At 28.9% G+C, this 17,937-nt stretch overlaps 3 protein-coding genes and 3 non-coding genes across 13 annotated transcripts; 4 read left to right on the top strand and 2 right to left on the bottom strand.

The window, feature by feature from the left end:
• Positions 1-5: 5 nt before the first annotated feature.
• LOC141523864 (galactokinase) lies at positions 6-2,428 on the top strand. The gene is made up of 6 exons (XM_074237406.1): positions 6-162; positions 244-406; positions 585-771; positions 1,037-1,477; positions 1,564-1,885; positions 2,242-2,428. Exons 2-6 carry the CDS (start codon positions 245-247, stop codon positions 2,309-2,311), a joined length of 1,182 nt encoding a protein of 393 aa, XP_074093507.1. The 5' UTR covers positions 6-162; position 244; the 3' UTR covers positions 2,312-2,428.
• Positions 2,416-14,435, bottom strand: LOC141538604 (sodium-independent sulfate anion transporter). Of its 5 annotated transcripts, none has more exons than XM_074237399.1 (11): positions 14,296-14,435; positions 14,133-14,171; positions 6,632-6,978; positions 5,549-5,775; positions 5,243-5,444; positions 4,730-4,950; positions 3,872-4,217; positions 3,504-3,806; positions 3,035-3,180; positions 2,621-2,945; positions 2,416-2,554 (listed from the first exon to the last, which is right to left on the bottom strand). In XM_074237399.1, the coding sequence occupies exons 3-11, from the start codon at positions 6,801-6,803 to the stop codon at positions 2,517-2,519; spliced, it is 1,980 nt and encodes a 659-aa protein (XP_074093500.1). In that variant the 5' UTR covers positions 6,804-6,978; positions 14,133-14,171; positions 14,296-14,435; the 3' UTR covers positions 2,416-2,516. The 5 variants fall into 5 exon arrangements, with proteins under 5 accessions (XP_074093500.1, XP_074093498.1, XP_074093502.1 ...); XM_074237397.1 differs by lacking the exons at positions 14,133-14,171; positions 14,296-14,435 and adding exons at positions 10,985-11,236; positions 12,868-13,006; XM_074237401.1 differs by lacking the exons at positions 14,133-14,171; positions 14,296-14,435 and adding exons at positions 10,985-11,236; positions 11,967-12,028.
• Trnat-agu (transfer RNA threonine (anticodon AGU)) lies at positions 8,807-8,880 on the bottom strand. The gene has a single exon. It is a non-coding gene; the product is annotated as a tRNA-Thr (tRNA).
• Positions 9,520-9,601, top strand: Trnas-gcu (transfer RNA serine (anticodon GCU)). Its single transcript has one exon. It is a non-coding gene; the product is annotated as a tRNA-Ser (tRNA).
• On the top strand, positions 12,051-17,488 carry LOC141523863 (sodium-independent sulfate anion transporter). 4 transcript variants are annotated; one of them, XM_074237402.1, is made up of 9 exons: positions 12,051-12,207; positions 14,278-14,468; positions 15,055-15,192; positions 15,280-15,558; positions 15,704-16,013; positions 16,096-16,398; positions 16,470-16,704; positions 16,776-17,008; positions 17,362-17,488. In XM_074237402.1, the coding sequence occupies exons 1-9, from the start codon at positions 12,153-12,155 to the stop codon at positions 17,397-17,399; spliced, it is 1,782 nt and encodes a 593-aa protein (XP_074093503.1). In that variant the 5' UTR covers positions 12,051-12,152; the 3' UTR covers positions 17,400-17,488. The 4 variants fall into 4 exon arrangements, with proteins under 4 accessions (XP_074093503.1, XP_074093506.1, XP_074093505.1 ...); XM_074237405.1 differs by having other exon boundaries at positions 12,086-12,207; positions 14,282-14,468; XM_074237404.1 differs by lacking the exon at positions 12,051-12,207 and adding an exon at positions 13,866-14,000.
• Trnas-aga (transfer RNA serine (anticodon AGA)) lies at positions 12,494-12,594 on the top strand. The gene is given in 2 exon segments: positions 12,494-12,530; positions 12,550-12,594. It is a non-coding gene; the product is annotated as a tRNA-Ser (tRNA).
• Positions 17,489-17,937: the final 449 nt, after the last annotated feature.

Below are 17,937 nucleotides of genomic sequence, written 5' to 3'. Positions count from 1 at the left end.
GGTAGAGAACATTAAAATAATAATTTTTTATTAACGATGATAAGAAACAATAAAAAACGTCATGAAGATAATTCGAGGACAGGAGGCGCTGTGAATAATTCTCATCAATTAATCCGTCTGTAAAAGTCATTGCATTACATGTATATTTGCTCAGCATATAAGGTATTTAAAGTAATTTAATTTTTTACTCATTCATTTAAATGTTTACTAACACAATAATTAATAATATTAAAAATTTCGCAGAATGGCAGAAATAATCCATACAATTTCTCAAGTAAAATCAGAAGCATTGGAAATTTTTCGGAAAGAATTCGGGAAGGATTCTGATATTTGTGTCTTTGCACCAGGAAGAGTTAATTTAATTGGCGAGCATACTGATTATAATGAAGGTTTTGTTCTTCCAATGGTAATTTATTAATTTATATTATTTTTTTAAATTTAATTTATTTTAAAATACCATTAGTTTGACTCGCAGTTAGAGTTGATCTTTGAATAACATTGACTTCTATAAGCTACGCATTGAATTGTTTTATCACATGATTAAGAATTAGATAATTAATTTCAATCAAAAATGTTTATACTAGGCGCTGCCAATGGTAACAATGATCGTTGGTAAGCTCAACGGCAAGTCGACTTGTACAATTGTTTCAACAAGTAAATCACTAACAACAACAAGTAAAATTGAATTTGAAGTCAGTGATCGCAGTAAAGTAGTACCCGGTGAACCAAAATGGGCCAATTATGTAAAAGGTTGCATTGCTTTTTTCCCAGGTAAGTCGGCAAAATCATCTAAAAGTTCAATATAATAATAAAAAAGCCATTTGACAGTCGAAATTGAAGTAGATTTCGTAATAAATAGAAAAAAAACTACTATGATTGTATTGGCAAAAAAAAAAAAAAAAAAAAAACAACGACGAGCTGAGTCGAAATATAGCAAAATTTTTTCAAAATTTCCGTCATGAGGACCAATGCAATAGTTAGATTTTTATGAAATCCACTAATAAATAGTTAATTTGATATAATAAATAAATTTCAGCTGATGTACCCGGATTCGATGCTGTGATAGTTTCAACAGTGCCAATGGGATCTGGATTGAGCAGTTCAGCAGCTCTAGAAGTAGCTACTTACACATTTATAGAAGCTCTAACAGGAGTTGAGTGCAAAGACTTACGAGACAAAGCATTGATATGTCAGAAAGCCGAACATCAATTCGCAAATGTTCCTTGCGGAATAATGGATCAATTTATTTCGGTGATAGGTCAACAAGGCCACGCGTTGTTGCTGGACTGTCGCGACCTTTCAGTCACTCAGATTCCCATGGATGGGATTGATAATTACGCGTTTTTGATTACAAACTCAAATGCGCCACATAAATTATCCTCGAGTGCTTTCCGGGAGCGCAGAGATGCTTGTTTTGAGGCTGCGAAAAAATTAGGAAAAAAAAGTCTGCGTGAAGTTACTTTGGATGATCTTGAAAGTAATTTTTTTTTTTTACTTTTTATTGAATCATTTTTTTTTTTTTCGTAATTTATTGATGAAAGTAATTTGATTGTTTTTTCATAGGCTTAAAAAAAGAAGGAGCTACTGAAACAATGTTGAAAAGAGTTAGTCATGTTATTAATGAGAATTCACGTACGTTAGCAGCAACCGCGGCGTTTAAAGCCGGTGATTACGTTAAAGTCGGCGAATTAATGAACGAAAGTCACGACTCACTGCGTGACAATTATGAAGTATCCTCTCATGAACTTGACACGCTGGTTAATACTGCAAGAAAAGTTGCTGGTGTTTTGGGAAGTCGGCTCACTGGTGCTGGTTTTGGTGGCTGTACTATTACGTTTTTGAAAAAGGACTCTGTTGATCTTGTTATCAAAGCTATCAATCAGTCGTAAGTTATTTGAATACTGAACAACTGGGTTGCGTAAAAAACCCATTTATTAACACTAGTTTAGTTGTTTGACACTTTGAATTTTATTCTAATTAAAAAAAATAAAATGTTCTCAAAAAACCAATTATTTTAAAATTTATAATTCAAAAATTATAGTTAATTTATTAAAGTTGATTTTTTTTTTTTTTTTTTTTTTTAACTAAAATAAAATTGTAAATGTCAATAACTAGACCAGTATCAATAATTGGGTCTTTTACCTTAGCTACAAGCTCATATACTTTTGCGGCGCGTATAATCTCTAATTTTTTGACAATATTTTATCATGACAATTACCTTGAGTATTAATTTTATTCCAGGTACTCCAGAACTGCGTCATTTTACATTGCTACTCCATCAGAAGGAGCCAGAAAACTGGATTGTAAATAAATAAATAATAAATTAGTAAATCGTTGATTAGTTAATAAAATAGACAATAATTTTATACAATTAAAAATATTAACAATAAGTATGTAACACGTATATTTTAATAAATTTTTAAATATTTATCTTGTGTTTGGCAATTTTTCAGCCGTAACTGCCATTAATACTGAAATGTTTTAACAAAGTACTTGGTCAGTACAGTTTATATCCGTCACGGGGTCACAGTGATTGAAGAAATGCTGATTGTATCTATCAAGAAAAAAAAAATTAATTAATTTAAATTGATTAAAAGATTAATAATTTTACTTGTAATACCTCTTAAGCTTTGATTTAATTCATTTTCACTGGAGCAAATGATCATATGTGCGGGCTTGACACCTCGGAAGATGGCTGCGATGCTTGGTTTAAGATGGTAAAAAATAAGAGGCTGTCTACGTTTCGCGAAATCCTCGATTATATTCTTTATTCCGCGGGCTGCGGTATAGTCTGCTGCTTGAATATGGGTAGCGTCGATTACAATAGGAATGTGAATTCCTTCTCGAGTTCCGTATTTACTGATAGCTGATCTTACGTATTCAACACTGGGGAATGATAGACTTCTGTCGGGTGTTATCATCAAGTATTCAAATTCCCCGGGAATCTGGAATAGTTTCAATAATTACTATTAATTGTTAAATCAATAGATTAGTAAATGACATATGAGTATTATGAAATTTTTATAATCATTACCGTGATTTTACGGACACGTAAAGATGGTCTAGCAGATGCATAGAGTAAGAAAAGTAAATTAATGCTTATTCCAATTATTACTCCTAATTCCAAGCCGACGAAAAGACAAGAAACAAATGTCACAACTGCTGGTATTAGATCGATTTCTAGAAAAATTATTTAAGCAAATAAAAATTATTTTTCGAGTCTTTAAAGAATTATACGTACTTGGAATTTTTAAAACAATCAATTTTTTTTTGTAATTTTAACAGAAAAAAAAATTTTTTTGAACCAAGAAAATTGTAAGGAAGACCGGTCATTTTGGAGCAAGAAAAAATTTTCTTGGCTTAAAAAAATTTTAATTCGTTCAAGAAATTAAAAAATTTTTTAAATTTTAAAATTTAAAAAATTTTTTTAATTTTTTTTTTAAAAAAGGCAGCAATAGAAATTTACATATAAAGTAAGGTGAAAAACGCTCAGTCATACTTACTTTTACTTTTCCACATGGGCTTGGCAACGTGAAATTCAACCATAAAAACAACCGCAGCTATAATAACAGCCGCGAGAACACTTTTTGGAGTGTAGTAAAGATACGGCGTAAGAAATTGTAGCGATAGAAGAACAAGAATCCCAGTATAAATACCACCGAGAGTTGTTTTAACACCCGATGCATGGTTCACTGCTCCACGACTCAGGCCTCCACTGACAGGCATTGATTGAAAAAATGAAGATACAATATTACAGACACCCAGAGCAAACATTTCTTGAGATGCGTCTACGGGTTTGCCATCCGCTATAAAATTAAATTTGCCAATTACTCAAAAACCAATTTAAAAAATTTAATTAAATGATACTTACAAAAAACTTTAGCAAGTGCGATAGTCTCAAGAATACTCAAGAGAGGAACGACTAAACACCCAGATCCCAGCGTGGATACTAGATGAAAAAACGTGTAAGTCTGATTGCCTATTTGCGCTGAAAACGGCGGTGGTTGAAAAGTCGGCAGTCCTTCTTTTACATGTCCTGTCAGGACAAATGGAGATGAACCGAGATTGCTTTCTAGTATCCATGCCAATATCGCACCCGAAATCACAACCATAATATTACGCGTAGTCGACATGAACCATAGAAATGTTTTGAGGACTTTCTGCGTTATTGAAGGGACTTTTGTGTCTTCTGGTATTACTCGAATATCATTTAATTTCTGTAACAAAAATAAGTATTTCAAGAGTTCAGACGCAACGAGGATTTTTCTAGAAAATTTTAAGGTAATTAAATTAAAAGTTTCCAAAAATCCAAGCTCTTGGTTGTTTAGAAAAAATTGTTTAAAAAAAAATTTTTTTGGTGATGTATTAATTTTTTTTTTTTTTCCATTAATTTTAGAAACTTTAGAATTTAGTTTAGTTTGTTTATAATTATGCAAAAGCCAAGACCAAATGGCAATGAGAAAATATACATGAAATTTTACAATTATTTAAATCTACATATATTTAAAGTATTTTACTCTAAAAATATTTTTAGGGTAGATTATATTATTAATACAAAGATAAAATAAAAAATAATGAAAAAAAAATTTTTTTAAATAATATTGAATTAACTGACAATTTAAAGAGTCTGAGAGATAAGGGTAAAAAAAATTAAATCAAGCACTTAGCTGCGAGCAACCTCTTAAAAAATCTTTGAAAATTATTATTAAATTCTTATGAAAATACTTACTCGCAAACCGAACAGTATCATCAAACAAAAAAATCCCAAGACAGCATCCCAAAGTCGGGTCTCACCAATGTGTTCAAAAACACCGTGCCAAGTATGAATAAATTTTCCACTAGGAATGCGGATTCCTAGAATATCTTTGACTTGGCTTGTTGCTATTAATATTGCAGCCGCTGATGTAAATCCCACGGATACTGGACCAGAAATAAAATCAATAAGAAATCCTGGAACAATGCAAATAATCATTTATTTATTCATTTATTTATGAATTTATTTTTACTTATTAAAAAAAATCAAGATTCAATGCTTGAATGATTTCTTCATCAATCGCGATAAAAATAGTCGATAATTGTTGGAGCAGAGATAGTCCTTGATGGATCTGTTCGTCCTTTCACTGTAATATTTTAAAAATTTACCGTAACGTGTCGATAAGATATTTGAAATGTAGATAAACAGGCAGATTAAAGAGTACATGAATAAAATATAAAATAGCAAATAAAAAGTATCATTACATACCTAATTGCAGGATCCCCATGAGCAACGACACGAGGCCTGAGATGAAGGTCAAAAGAATGGTATGGTCTAGACTTACTTGAGCACGCAAAAGTGTCTCGTGTGTTAGGATAGAAGCTAGTGCAGTTGGACCCACCGACACATCCTTCGATGACCCAAATATTGTGTACAAAAACGGCGCCATAAACGACGAGTACAATCCATTCTGTTAAAAATAAATTCATTTTATTATAAACAGTATTTAATAATCATATCAACTACCTTAAGTTAAATTAAAATAATAATTAAATAGTTATTTTTTTATTTTACCTGTGGTGAAACACCAGCGATATTAGCGTAGGCAATTGCTTGAGGAATTACTGTCAATCCTACAGTTATACCAGCTACTAAATCACACACAACAAATTCTTTTTGATAATTAGGCAACCAATTTAATATTGGCACTCTTCTGTATAATGTTTTCTTGCGAAATGATTTTTTTAATCTTTCGCAAAACCATTCAGTTCCAATTGATGATTCTTCGTATTCGTGGATTACTACAATAAATAAATTATCTAATTAATTTTACTGTAAATAAATAAATAAATAAAAAACAAAATTGATTTGTATTATAATGATCTTTGTAAAGAATTATATAATTTCAGTAGATTGTATTTTATTGTCAATTGTTAACAATATCATTTTACTATTATGTATGATAATATTATGATCTTTTTTTTACACGGAAAAATCGTATTACAATTTATTGTAAAACGACCTCATGCAAGGTCATTGTTCAACAATACTAATATAAACTGTTTTATAAATATCTCTTTGTGCAAATAATTAGTTATAATATCACCGAAAATATATTTATTTCTCTATTTTTTTTATTTTAAAACTCTATTTAAATCTGAAGAAAATTTTCGTTGCTGTTATTTATATTAAATAAAATTTCAATAATTATTTTGGAAAATTTAAATGCAAAATTTTTATAGGAAATTTTATTTTAAAAATTTTTAATAATAATAATTAATATTCACATAAAAAATCGATAACTTGGCAATCATTTATAAAAGATAAACAAAACGCTATAAATATCTAGAGTAATCCGTACAAGGAATCCCCGGCAGGCATAATTATTTCAATATCTAGATCTATATCAACCTAATCGATACAAAAATAATAATCAATTAAAATTGATTGATATTTTAAATCCATAAACTGCACTAAATACGTAAAATTAATTTTCTAGATAAGCTAATTAAAGGTAGCAAAAAATTACTTGTTGTTTTTTTTTTTTATCATCAATTATAGTACGCTCAGCGATATTTCGAAGCGATAAATATTGCTGATATGAATAACTGTTTTATTCCACAAATTTAAAACTTAAAAATTAAATAAATAAATTACCTTGACGGTTTGTCGATTTATACTCATTAAACCCATTACTGTTAAGCCGGTTATTAAAGTCAACCATCGAGTTACGTATGACTAAACCATCTTCATGTGAATTCTCGAAATTGGTAAGCTGCACATTGCAGTCACCATCCGGTTTATTTTCCTTGATTTCGTACTTCGACATCTTCTATGTAACGAAGTCGATTTTCTTCTTAATTTACTTATTAATTATAAATTTTTCTTCAAAGAAAGTTTAGGGGTAAAGTAAATAAGTAAGTACGTATTTAAGTAACTTATTAATTAATAATTATAATTAAAAGTTTGCTGGAATTATCGTAACATTATCACACAATTGAAACCTAAAAAAAAAAATTAAAAATTAAATTGTGTCAATGTCTTTATATTTTTATTTAAATTAATAAAATAATTGAACAAGTGTTATTTCACAAGTCAGGTATAATTTTAAAATAATAAATAAATAAAATGAGTAGAAAGATTTCACACATGATTTGCAATTTGTCATGAAAGTTTCTTAATTTAAAATGCGCATCTCGTTTATATTAAAAAAAATAAATAAATTACTTCGTGAGCATCATTTCTCTAAGCCCGCGTTCAATTAAAATTTTTAACAAAATGTAAAATTTATTTCACTATAAAAAATATATAAAAAATTTTTTAAGTCTTACCAATTTAAAATAAACTTAATTTTATTATTTAAAAAAAAATTTTTTTTGCTTCTTTATTCGAACAAACTGTTTAACAAATTTAAAAAGTTCAATGTTCAGCAAAATTAAAAGCGATCCGTTCGTATCAGAAGTTACCGGCAGATTAATTAATTTTAATGCGAGACGGCAGACGTATGGATCACATACTGTTACTGTTACTTGCCATACATGGTATTGCGGTGTTGAATAAATCCCTACCCTCCTTTGTAAATTACAACAATATATTTATTGTATACAGGCGTAACAATAGGAGTGGGAGCACCTATATATTCGCGAGTTATCAAAACAATGCCACGTGCTTCACGGGTGTTTTAATTCGCAAAACAATTTAAAGTCTTCAATGATTTAAAAATTATTGAGTTTTTATTTTATTAAAATCAAACTTCCGAGGCTTTAAATCGGTAGTAAATATCATTTTATGAATATAATAAAATGACACTGAGCACAAAAGCAACACAACTAGTCTGTGCGCGTATGGATAAGGAACAGTATTTTGCGCAGTAAGTTATTTACGTTTTAGGGTGTCCTTGAGGTCTTTAATCGAATTTAAACCTTGGGCTGAAGTTCATACACGTGGTTTCATTTTGTTATTATTTTTTTGCCCCCCCATATCCTTGAACTAGAATGGATTGAGTAAAGGGAAGACATGAAGAAAGCTACTGTTATTATTTTCACGCTGTCAAACCTGTTTACGCGCTAAAGTTTGTTTTTACCTTTTTTTACGTCATTTTAAAGGTAACTGAACTGGATTTATGGTAAATTGTGACTGTAAGTACACGTGTGTGAACTCGACTTTCAAAGACAAGGGATCTACAATTACGCCGGGTGGTTGGACTGAAATTTAACGATTTTCTCGCTGAATAAAATAAAATAAAATTGCATAAGTTCAAGTATACGTAATGCGAAATTGGTATGAATCACTAATGATCGTCAACTCAGTCGTGAATTCTTTGTAAATTTTATATTTTGTTTTTCTTATTTCCGGTTTTGTTATGTCATTTTGATTCAAATCAAGTTGGCAATTTTTTCTTGACTCGTTTTATTTCCTAGATAATCAACTTAACGGAACTATAACACAAAATTTTTCAAGTAAAATTAGCAGACAACTGCTTTTTTTTTTTTTTTTGTTTTATTAACAAAGTAAATTAATAATAAAAAATAATTTTTTTTAAATTCCTTCTTTAAATTTTTGAAAATTTACTCATTGAAAAAAATTTTATAAATTTTCAGATGTCTGTCCATTTTAATATTATTGATAAAAAATTATACCGAGAAGTTTTTATTATAATTAAAAGAAAAAAAAAACCATTTGAGTTCTCAGTATTATCGTTTCAATATAATGAATTTTTAATTTTAAACTTCATTTCACAAAATTGATTACTTATTTTTTTTAAGCATCGTTACATCTGTCTATTCATTAAAATTAATAGAAACAATTAAGAAAAAAAAAAAGAACCCAATCAGGCTCCGGGGGGATTCGAACCCCCGATCTCCTGTTTACTAGACAGGCGCTTTAACCAACTAAGCCACGGCGCCGTAACATCCGTATTTAAATCGTTGTATTAGAAAAAGTAACTTAAAAGAAATTGAAAAAAAAGACAATTTAATAGCAAGTTTTTGTTTAATTAACAATGACAGTTTATCTGATAAGGCAGGTTGTCAATAAAATATATGTTTTTTATCAAAAACAATCGAAATTTTCAAGATTTTAATTGATATAACATGTCTTCCACTTTTTTTATCAGTAACAAAATGAAAATAATAAAAAAAAATACTAATTTTTAATATTTATTATGTAAGAAGACGATTAGAACTGATACGATGTTAATGTAAGTGAACAAAAGAGAATTTTTAAATATTTAACAACTTCAGATATCTCAATATTATGTAATTAAATCTACAATATTTACGGAAGATCATAAAGGAAGAAAAGTGATTTTTTACACTCATGTGACAGCCGTATCCTCAAATAAATTTTATCTTTTGATAATCTCGCGTTATAGTAAACAAATTAAAAATAATGTTCGCTGAATAATTACTGTCACACTGAAATTATAATTATTTTATGCGTTTATGCTTCTTCTATTTAATGACTGCAATTTCAAACGATAAAGTACTGGATGATTAAAAATATATATAAAAACACAATGATTCAATTTTTTAGTAGGGGGCCGTGACGAGGTGGCCGAGTGGTTAAGGCGTTGGACTGCTAATCCAATGTGCTCTGCACGCGTGGGTTCGAATCCCATCCTCGTCGAAATTCTTTTGATATTTGTTATCAATCATATGTTATTATTATAAAAACATGAACAATGAGTTATTAGCTTTTAAAAATATATTAAATCACGTACACATAAATTCTCCAACTATGATAGTGATTATATGCTCTTGAAAAGTATGTTTTTTTATTTTTCTAAACTGCCTGAAGAAATAGAAATTCAAATTTTAAAATATTCATTTTATCTGTGACTGTCCATGCTTCACGAACAGCAGACTAAAATACCTTAAGGGCTGGATCATACACGAATACCCTCTGGAACTTACGCCATCACTCCTCGAAGATTCTCGCCTGAATTCCCTGAGAAAACTCGAGGGCTACTGCAGGGAAAGCCACAAACTAAAAACTATCATATTGCCTTAATTCCCCAGTATAAACTTTTGGATCATTATTACGACTGTCATTTCTATTTTTATGAAGCGTATTTGATTTTATATATGTCACCTCTTTTATAAATAATAATTATTATACTTGTACTCTTGGCTAATTGCTACGAGAATCTCTGTAATCTGTTACATGCAATAAAACTTATATAACAAAAAATCCAAGGATTTTATTTCAAGTTTGAACAATTTTAATATTTCAAAAGTATTTGGTTGAAAGTTTTAAATTCTTTCGATGAATAAGCACAGAAATATTGAGTATTAACTTAGGATTTGTTGTCTATTGAAAGCAGGTAGTTGGGAGCAGCTGTTCTTCTCTTTTTATACCTTCATACTAAATTCACCCAATAGTGATACACATTTGTAAGTTTTGTTAATTTGATTTATTTTTAATTTTCTCTCCAACATAATTTGTTTAATTTGCTCTAATAATTTGTACAATTTAATAGATTTAGTTTGCGTGTATCCGGTTTCATTTAAACTTCATTATTTTAGATTTGTTCGTTACAAAAAATTCTCTCAAAAATTCTGAACAAGTCTTTAGAAGTCTTTTAGAACTTAAGATAAGTCTTTTTTAGAGTTTTTCAAAGAAAAGTCCGAAAAATTTTTACAAGGGTTGTTAAAAAATAAAATTAAATGAATGAAAAATAATTTGATATACTAAGTTCTTTGTGTAAGTTGGAGCTTATAATTTTACTGCTACAAGAAAATATGATACCTCGAACTATTACTTTAAACTCAAGTACTCCATTTTCATTTCTGAGAAATCGTAAAATCCCATTCTGTTCTGAGGACAGCAATGTGTTTACCAAATGTTACCGTACAGAATATTTTTTTTAAACTTATAAAATATTAAATGGACTAAAAACAAACAAAAAGAAAAGATTTTTAAATATGAAAGAACTTATTATTTCAACAAAAGTATATTTATCTTTAATTACGTCAATAATACCGGTTTAAGTATTAAATGGATTCATACCTATTTTGATGACTCGATCATACTGAATTTAAATGTTCAATTTTTTAGTTAATTTTAAATTATTCTTGAGATTTTTCCGTTTTTCTTAATGAATTTTTTTGTTATTGGTTGAAGAAAATTTGATCATTTTGGTACGGAATAATCCGTTATTTTTATGTATTTATATCCTACATCACTGCATTAGAAAAAGACTACACGATCGGTCTCCGTTGTTACTCCAACACATCAGATATAAAGAATATTTTAGTGAAGCTGTAAGAAAATTACGGTTGAATTGATTACTTTTTTTTAATTAATGAAATTAAATTAATTTTCTGTATGGTTTCGCAACACTACACAATAACGTTATGAATTGAATCACAAATTTTATTGCAAATAAAACGTTGGGTAAGGCAAGGAAACCTAGTTACCGTGTCATTTCCATTCAAAATCAAAGGTAATCCAAAAGATAAGTTATTCTCGATTGATATAGATTTTTCGTATTGTTTTCGACATTTCTCATAAAACTCGGAAAATTTTTTCCAAATATTTTCACAAGCCGTAATTTTTCAGTTTACTTTTGTCAATTATACTTGATAAAAAAACTCAACTTTTAATTTTTGTCACATCACCGTTAACAGATAAATTTTGATTGCAAATCGAATGAAAATTTTTCTCGGTCAATATTGTATTGAATATGTATATTAAAAAATATGTAAACCTTGTATAGTAAAAAAATATTGTAAAAAAGTTTAAATCTTTTAATTTTTTCGCAAAAAATTCAGAAAATATATTCTTTTAAAAACTCTGAAGAAGTCTTTAGAAGCCTTTTAGAACTTAAGATAAGTCTTTTTTAGAGTTTTTCAAGGGATAGTTTTGTATTTTGAAATTTTTATTAATAAAAAATATCATTAATTCGAACTGATCGTAAGCGATAAGTAGAAACGTTATAAATTAAGACATTCATAATTTTTTTCAGAAACTTTAGTAGATTTTCACTCACTTCTGATTGAATGATAGTATTTGTGGTCATATCGACTAGATTTTACTTGCCTCTACACTCTGCCGGTAAATGACTTATAAACCCGCACCCAGATGGTATCACTATTCAACAACGCAAACAACAAATAAAAACACGTAAAAGTAACAACAAACTAAGCGATGATATAAGTTTATAATTAATCAAGGAATGAACAGTGGAATTAATAATAATGACGAATTATCAGAATTGACACCTCTGCTACGTAAGTAGAAATAATTGTCAATAATGTTTTCACCGAATACATTCATTCATATTGTGTTTAATATTCTTTGAATTTCATACTGTTAATATCTCAGATTACACAATCAATGTAATTTGTCACAAAGCCATTGGTTGTTTATTATTCATAACTCAACGCTTACAATCTGAGCCTTTTAAACTTTTTTTTTTCTATTTTAACAATCCTCCACGTGGGATTTCAATTTTTTTCGTTAATTTTGAAAAAAGCATAACACAAAATAGAGCGACAATTTTCGTTCTTCGTAGAAGCAGTCGTGGCCGAGTGGTTAAGGCGTCTGACTAGAATGTCATCCGCCGTCTAGCAATCAGATTCCCTCTGGGAGCGTAGGTTCGAGTCCTACCGACTGCGATTTTTTTTTTAAATCGAAAAAAAATTTTTTTTTTTATTCAACACAAGATAATTAATTTACAGTACTTTGAACTGAGTTAAAAAAAAAAAAGATTCTATCACGCATTGTATTAATTATTAACAGTAAAAGTGTGATAATAAAAAAAAAAAATAACTGTAAATTGAAGATAAACATCCGAGGTAATTTAAGAATAATTTTTTCATTAATCTATAAAACATTATTTTATATTTGAGATGAAAAGGAAAAAAAAAAAAAAAAAAAAAAAAACCAACCTTGGCACAAAGATCTAATTCCAACACGATAAATGAACAAATTTTTTATTAATATTTGTATTTTGTTTAACTCTCCTCACTCATATGATCGAGACATACAGTAGAGTCTCTTATGACTTCTGTTTATAACTCATATTAGTTTACTTCGCACGTGAGGTTTCATGATAAGTAAAAATAAAATATTCAGACCACTTCTTATATTTATTAGACCATATTAAAAGGTAATGTATTGCCGTTAAAAATTTGATTAATCACCCAGGAGTTTATCATATTGTTTGGGATTCATGAGAAAACATAAATAAATTTCCTATAATACGTCTGTCAAGTGACCTCCAGAATCAAAATGAATGAATTGACGACTCTCGGAAAAATATCTATAAAAAAAAAATATATATATTAATCGATGATAAAAACTGTAATTAAAAAATAGTTGGGCCATACGTATTTCCTGTAACGATCTTGTCTTATCTGTCGACCAATTTTACTGGCCATATCGTGTTGACATATCGTATAGAAAATTAAATATATTATGTATATAGTGAATTAACATTCGTTAGATAGAGTAGTAAGTAGTAACTTTTTTTTTCCATCTTTAACCAGTGACAATACATCAAAGCGTTCATGTCAATTAAAACAGCCATCTGTAGTAAATATTTTAGTGTATTACATAGTATTATCGTCAGGCGCTTAGACTTATAATTATAACACAATAATAATCCTCCGCTCTGATCCGTTTGAATAATTATATTATAAACAATCAAGATATTTAAGTGTTGAGAAAAAGATATTGTTTATGGTTAATCTGATTAGATAAAAGATATTGACGTTAATGATATAAATTAAATAGAATAAAAAAATATGTGAGACCTACAAAACAGTAAACTTTGAGTTTGCTACGGAACGGTTAGTGTTAAAGAATTTAAAGAAATATTTTCAATCGATTACACGATACATGTGATAATAATTAAACTCTAGCTTATTGATATTCATTTAAAGACAAGTAACGAGAATTATATTAGACTTTCCATACTTGCCAATTAGTCACTGAGGATTACCCAAGGACGCTTAAGCATGCAATAATAAAATAATTGTTATAATATATTTGATACTACTGTTATCAACGCAATGAAAAGGTAATCATTTTGTCATTACATCTGTTTTATAAATTTTTCTTTCTTTTTTTTTCTTTACTCATTCATATCAGTTAAATCTAAATAATAAATCAGTTTTTTTAATTTAATTCTGTGCATATTTTTTAAACTTACCAGAAAAGATGAATTACATCGCTATTCCAAGTGAGAATTCTAGAAAAAAATAATTACGATAGTTATCATAATGAATCATTTATAATTGCCGGTAACAATAAATATGAACATGAATAATGTAATAAATTTGTTTGTTTGCAAAAAGGTAGAGACATGACAGTACCAGTAAGAGCTCGTGCTAAAGAAATATTAGTTAAGAGAATTCCAATACTAGGATGGCTGCCAAATTATACCTGGGGGAAGCTTCTTCAGGATGCACTGGCTGGTATCACTGTTGGACTCACTGCTATTCCCCAGGGTATTGCATATGCTGTTGTTGCCGGTCTTCCTGCTCAGGTAATTAATTTTATTCATTAACAAACTATTATCGTTAAGTTACGCTATTATAAGAATATTTTATTTATTCAGAAAATTGCCTACGGTTATAGTGTAATAATGTTCGAATATTGAGTAAGTTCACTTTGTTACCTTACATTTGATACGTTGGAAAGAATTGGTCATTAAAATTTTTCCAAGATTTCCTGATGTTTTATTAATAAATTTTGGAATTGTTCTCTCGTTTCTTGGATCCATTAACCTTAACACTGGAAATCCTAGAACAAAATACAATATATTTATTTGTTTATTCTCAGAATTTAAGACTACTTATTCATCAAACCAAGTACCTCCCACAAGCTCACTAATTATGGGCATTAATAAAGATTGCATTAATGAAAATGAGAACAATACAAGCTATCAAAATTTAACATCAAGTAGCGATTAATTTTACAAGATTATAATAAGTGACTCTTATATAAACAATTATTAACTTGCTACTGTACTTGGCACTTATTGAATATTTCAAATAACTTAAATATTTATTGAATATTCTTTAAATTTGTTTCTAACGTATAATTAATTTTAATTATCTTATTTGTGACAGTATGGACTCTATAGCAGTTTTATGGGCTGTTTTGCTTATCTAATTTTCGGATGTACTAAAGAAGTGACCATCGGGCCCACAGCAATAATGGCTCTACTAGTTCAACCTTTTGTCATAAAATTTGGAAATGATTTTGCAGTAAGTTCATTCATAACGTTGACAAATTCACCAACCCATGAATAATTAATTACAATTGTAATTGAATTTATAAATTTTTTTTTTAAGGTTCTTCTATGTTTTCTGTCAGGATGCATAATAATATTAATGGGCCTTCTCCACATAGGTTTTCTGGTTAATTTCATAAGCATGCCAGTAATCTGTGGATTTACAAATGCTGCAGCACTAATTATCGGTGCTTCTCAATTACACACATTGTTTGGTATCCAAGGAAAAACGGAGACTTTTGTTGATTCTATTGTTAAAGTTGTTAAAAATATTAAGCAAGTTAAATTGTGGGATACCGTCCTAGGAGTTGTGTCGATAATTATTTTAGTTATTCTTAAGGTAATAATAATTGTACAGTAAAGTCTCTATAACTCGAACCCTATACGAGAGCCAAAAAAAAAAGTCAGTAATTTTTTTTTTTTTAATAAAAATTAATTTACAACGGATAATTGATTAAGTAATAAATATTTGTTACCTGTCACAGCAACTGCCAGGTAGCAGATCAGGATCAACCGGAAAGAAAATAATGTGGCTATTGTCTTTAGGAAGAAATGCAATAGTCGTGATCACCGGAATAATTCTAGCATATACATTGTCATTGTACAATAACAATCCATTTATTATAACGGGAAATATTGTCAAAGGTCTTCCACCACTGAGCCTGCCACCTTTTTCAACGGAGTTCAACAATACCAAGTATGAATTCACTGACATGGTTAGAGAACTCGGTAGTAGCTTAGCTTCTATTCCTCTAATTGCTATTCTTGAGGGTATTGCTATAGCAAAAGCTTTTGGTAAGCTAATTGTATTTCAATTATAAATTTATACAAAAATATTTCATTAAACTCAGCATGAAAAAATGAATACCCATTTTAGCAAAAGGAAAATCAGTAGATGCAAACCAGGAGATGATAGCATTAGGTTTCTGCAATTTATTCGGTAGTTTTGTGAGATCGATGCCAGTAGCTGGAAGTTTTACAAGAACTGCTATTAATTCTGCATCAGGAGTGAAAACACCGATGGGTGGAATAGTCACCGGTTTATTGGTACTTTTGGCATGTGGACTACTTACATCGACCTTTAAATTCATTCCCAAGTGTACTCTTGCTGCTGTTATTATCGTAGCAATGTACTACATGCTTGAGTTTCACATTTTTTGCGTCCTCTGGAGATCTAAAAGTATTTTACTTATTATTATACTTGTTTATAAAAATAATATTTAACCCAATACATACAAATTTTATTTTTAGAGATTGATATACTACCACTATCAGTGACTCTTGTTTGCTGTCTGCTGATAAATCTTGAGTATGGAATGATAATTGGAATTCTTTTGAATCTTATTCTGTTGCTGTATTTTAGTGCAAGACCAGGATTGACGATCGAAGAACGCAACATTGAAGGTATCGACGTCCTTCTTGTAGCTCCCGAGCAATCACTGAGCTTTCCAGCTGCTGAATATCTTCGGGAGCAGGTCATTGAGTGGTTTGTACTCATATCAATAATATTCCTTCCAACGAAATTTTTTTTTTTTAATTGACAAATTTAAAATCCAGGTGCGACAAAAAATCTTCTTCGATTCCTGTTATTATTGACGGTAAATTTATTCACCGGATAGACACCACTGTTGCAAAAAATTTAAGTCTATTGCACAAAGATCTAGAATCAAGAAGTCAGAAATTAATTTTTTGGAATTGGTGTGACGGTGTCAAAAATACTTTGATTAACTATGACAATAATTTGACGGTAAATTTTCGAGATTCTGCCAATGTAGCTCAATTATTATCAGGTAAATAGTATTAAAAAATTAAATAATAAAAATCACGAGTAATTTATACCATTAAAAGATTATCATTTACACACAAACATCAAACACAATAAATATTTATGACATTAAAGTTAGCAGTCATTTGAAAATTTTTTAATTTTATTTAAAAATTAAATTTATTATAAAAAATTATTTAAAAAAAAAATTGCATTTTTAATTTTTTTTAATTTCTAAATATCAATTTTTTTTCTATAATTTATTTGTTAACAAAAATTCTAAAAATTATCAAATATCTGCTAAATTAATTTTCATTAAATATTTGATAGAAATAAAAATTAATTTTGACAGTAACTAATAAAAATTTATTTTTACAGATGAAAATTCTGATACCACAATTATATCAGCACTTTGATAATTATTTAAGATAAAATTAAAGTATTTTGTATAAATAAATTTTTTTACAGAAAAAAAAAATTTTTTTCTAACCTCATTTTTTAAAAGAAATAAAAAAGTAACAAACGTTTGTATAAAAAATAATTAACAACACAAGAGTTAACAATTTAAAAAATCTTAAAAATAAAAATGACACTAATTAATTTATAAATAAATTAAATTAAATGAGAAAGAATATTACAAACCGACGAGAAAGACCCTTGAAAGATTAAAACAACTGACCAAGATCAACATCTACAATCTCGATCGTCCCGTCTCGAACAACCTACAACGCAATAGTGCGCAATAGCTGGTAAAGTAGCTGGTAGTTGGTGCTAATGTATAGAAATGTTGATGATCATTGATCATGAATGCGCGCCAAGCACCAAAAAGACAGATTGCCCGTATAGTGGCGCCCTCTCAGGCTCGGATTCCCGCCAATGATATTGTGTATTTAAAAAAAGCGGCCAATAAGCTTGCGCAGAGATACTTGAACCTAAAGGCGCACAACGAGGAGT

This window comes from Cotesia typhae, unplaced genomic scaffold (assembly GCF_013202065.1).
Source record: "Cotesia typhae breed Kobodo isofemale line unplaced genomic scaffold, CoteBio_Ctyphae contig_22, whole genome shotgun sequence".
Lineage (NCBI taxonomy): Eukaryota > Metazoa > Arthropoda > Insecta > Hymenoptera > Braconidae > Cotesia > Cotesia typhae.
This window is presented reverse-complemented; position numbering and strand designations above follow the sequence as displayed.

Bases quoted from the DNA above. Each gene is read 5' to 3' on its own strand.
- LOC141523864 (XM_074237406.1), top strand. From the start codon at position 245: ATGGCAGAAATAATCCATACAATTTCTCAAGTAAAATCAGAAGCATTG. The intron at 772-1,036 runs GTAAGTCGGCAA...AATAAATTTCAG, and splicing joins TTGCATTGCTTTTTTCCCAG to CTGATGTACCCGGATTCGAT. The intron at 1,478-1,563 runs GTAATTTTTTTT...GTTTTTTCATAG, and splicing joins TACTTTGGATGATCTTGAAA to GCTTAAAAAAAGAAGGAGCT.
- LOC141538604 (XM_074237399.1), bottom strand. From the start codon at position 6,803: ATGTCGAAGTACGAAATCAAGGAAAATAAACCGGATGGTGACTGCAAT. The intron at 5,445-5,548 runs GTAAAATAAAAA...TATTTTTAACAG, and splicing joins TCGCTGGTGTTTCACCACAG to AATGGATTGTACTCGTCGTT. The intron at 2,946-3,034 runs GTAATGATTATA...AAACTATTCCAG, and splicing joins TACGTGTCCGTAAAATCACG to ATTCCCGGGGAATTTGAATA.
- LOC141523863 (XM_074237402.1), top strand. From the start codon at position 12,153: ATGAACAGTGGAATTAATAATAATGACGAATTATCAGAATTGACACCT. The intron at 16,014-16,095 runs GTAAGCTAATTG...TACCCATTTTAG, and splicing joins TGCTATAGCAAAAGCTTTTG to CAAAAGGAAAATCAGTAGAT. The intron at 16,705-16,775 runs GTTTGTACTCAT...TTTAAAATCCAG, and splicing joins CGGGAGCAGGTCATTGAGTG to GTGCGACAAAAAATCTTCTT.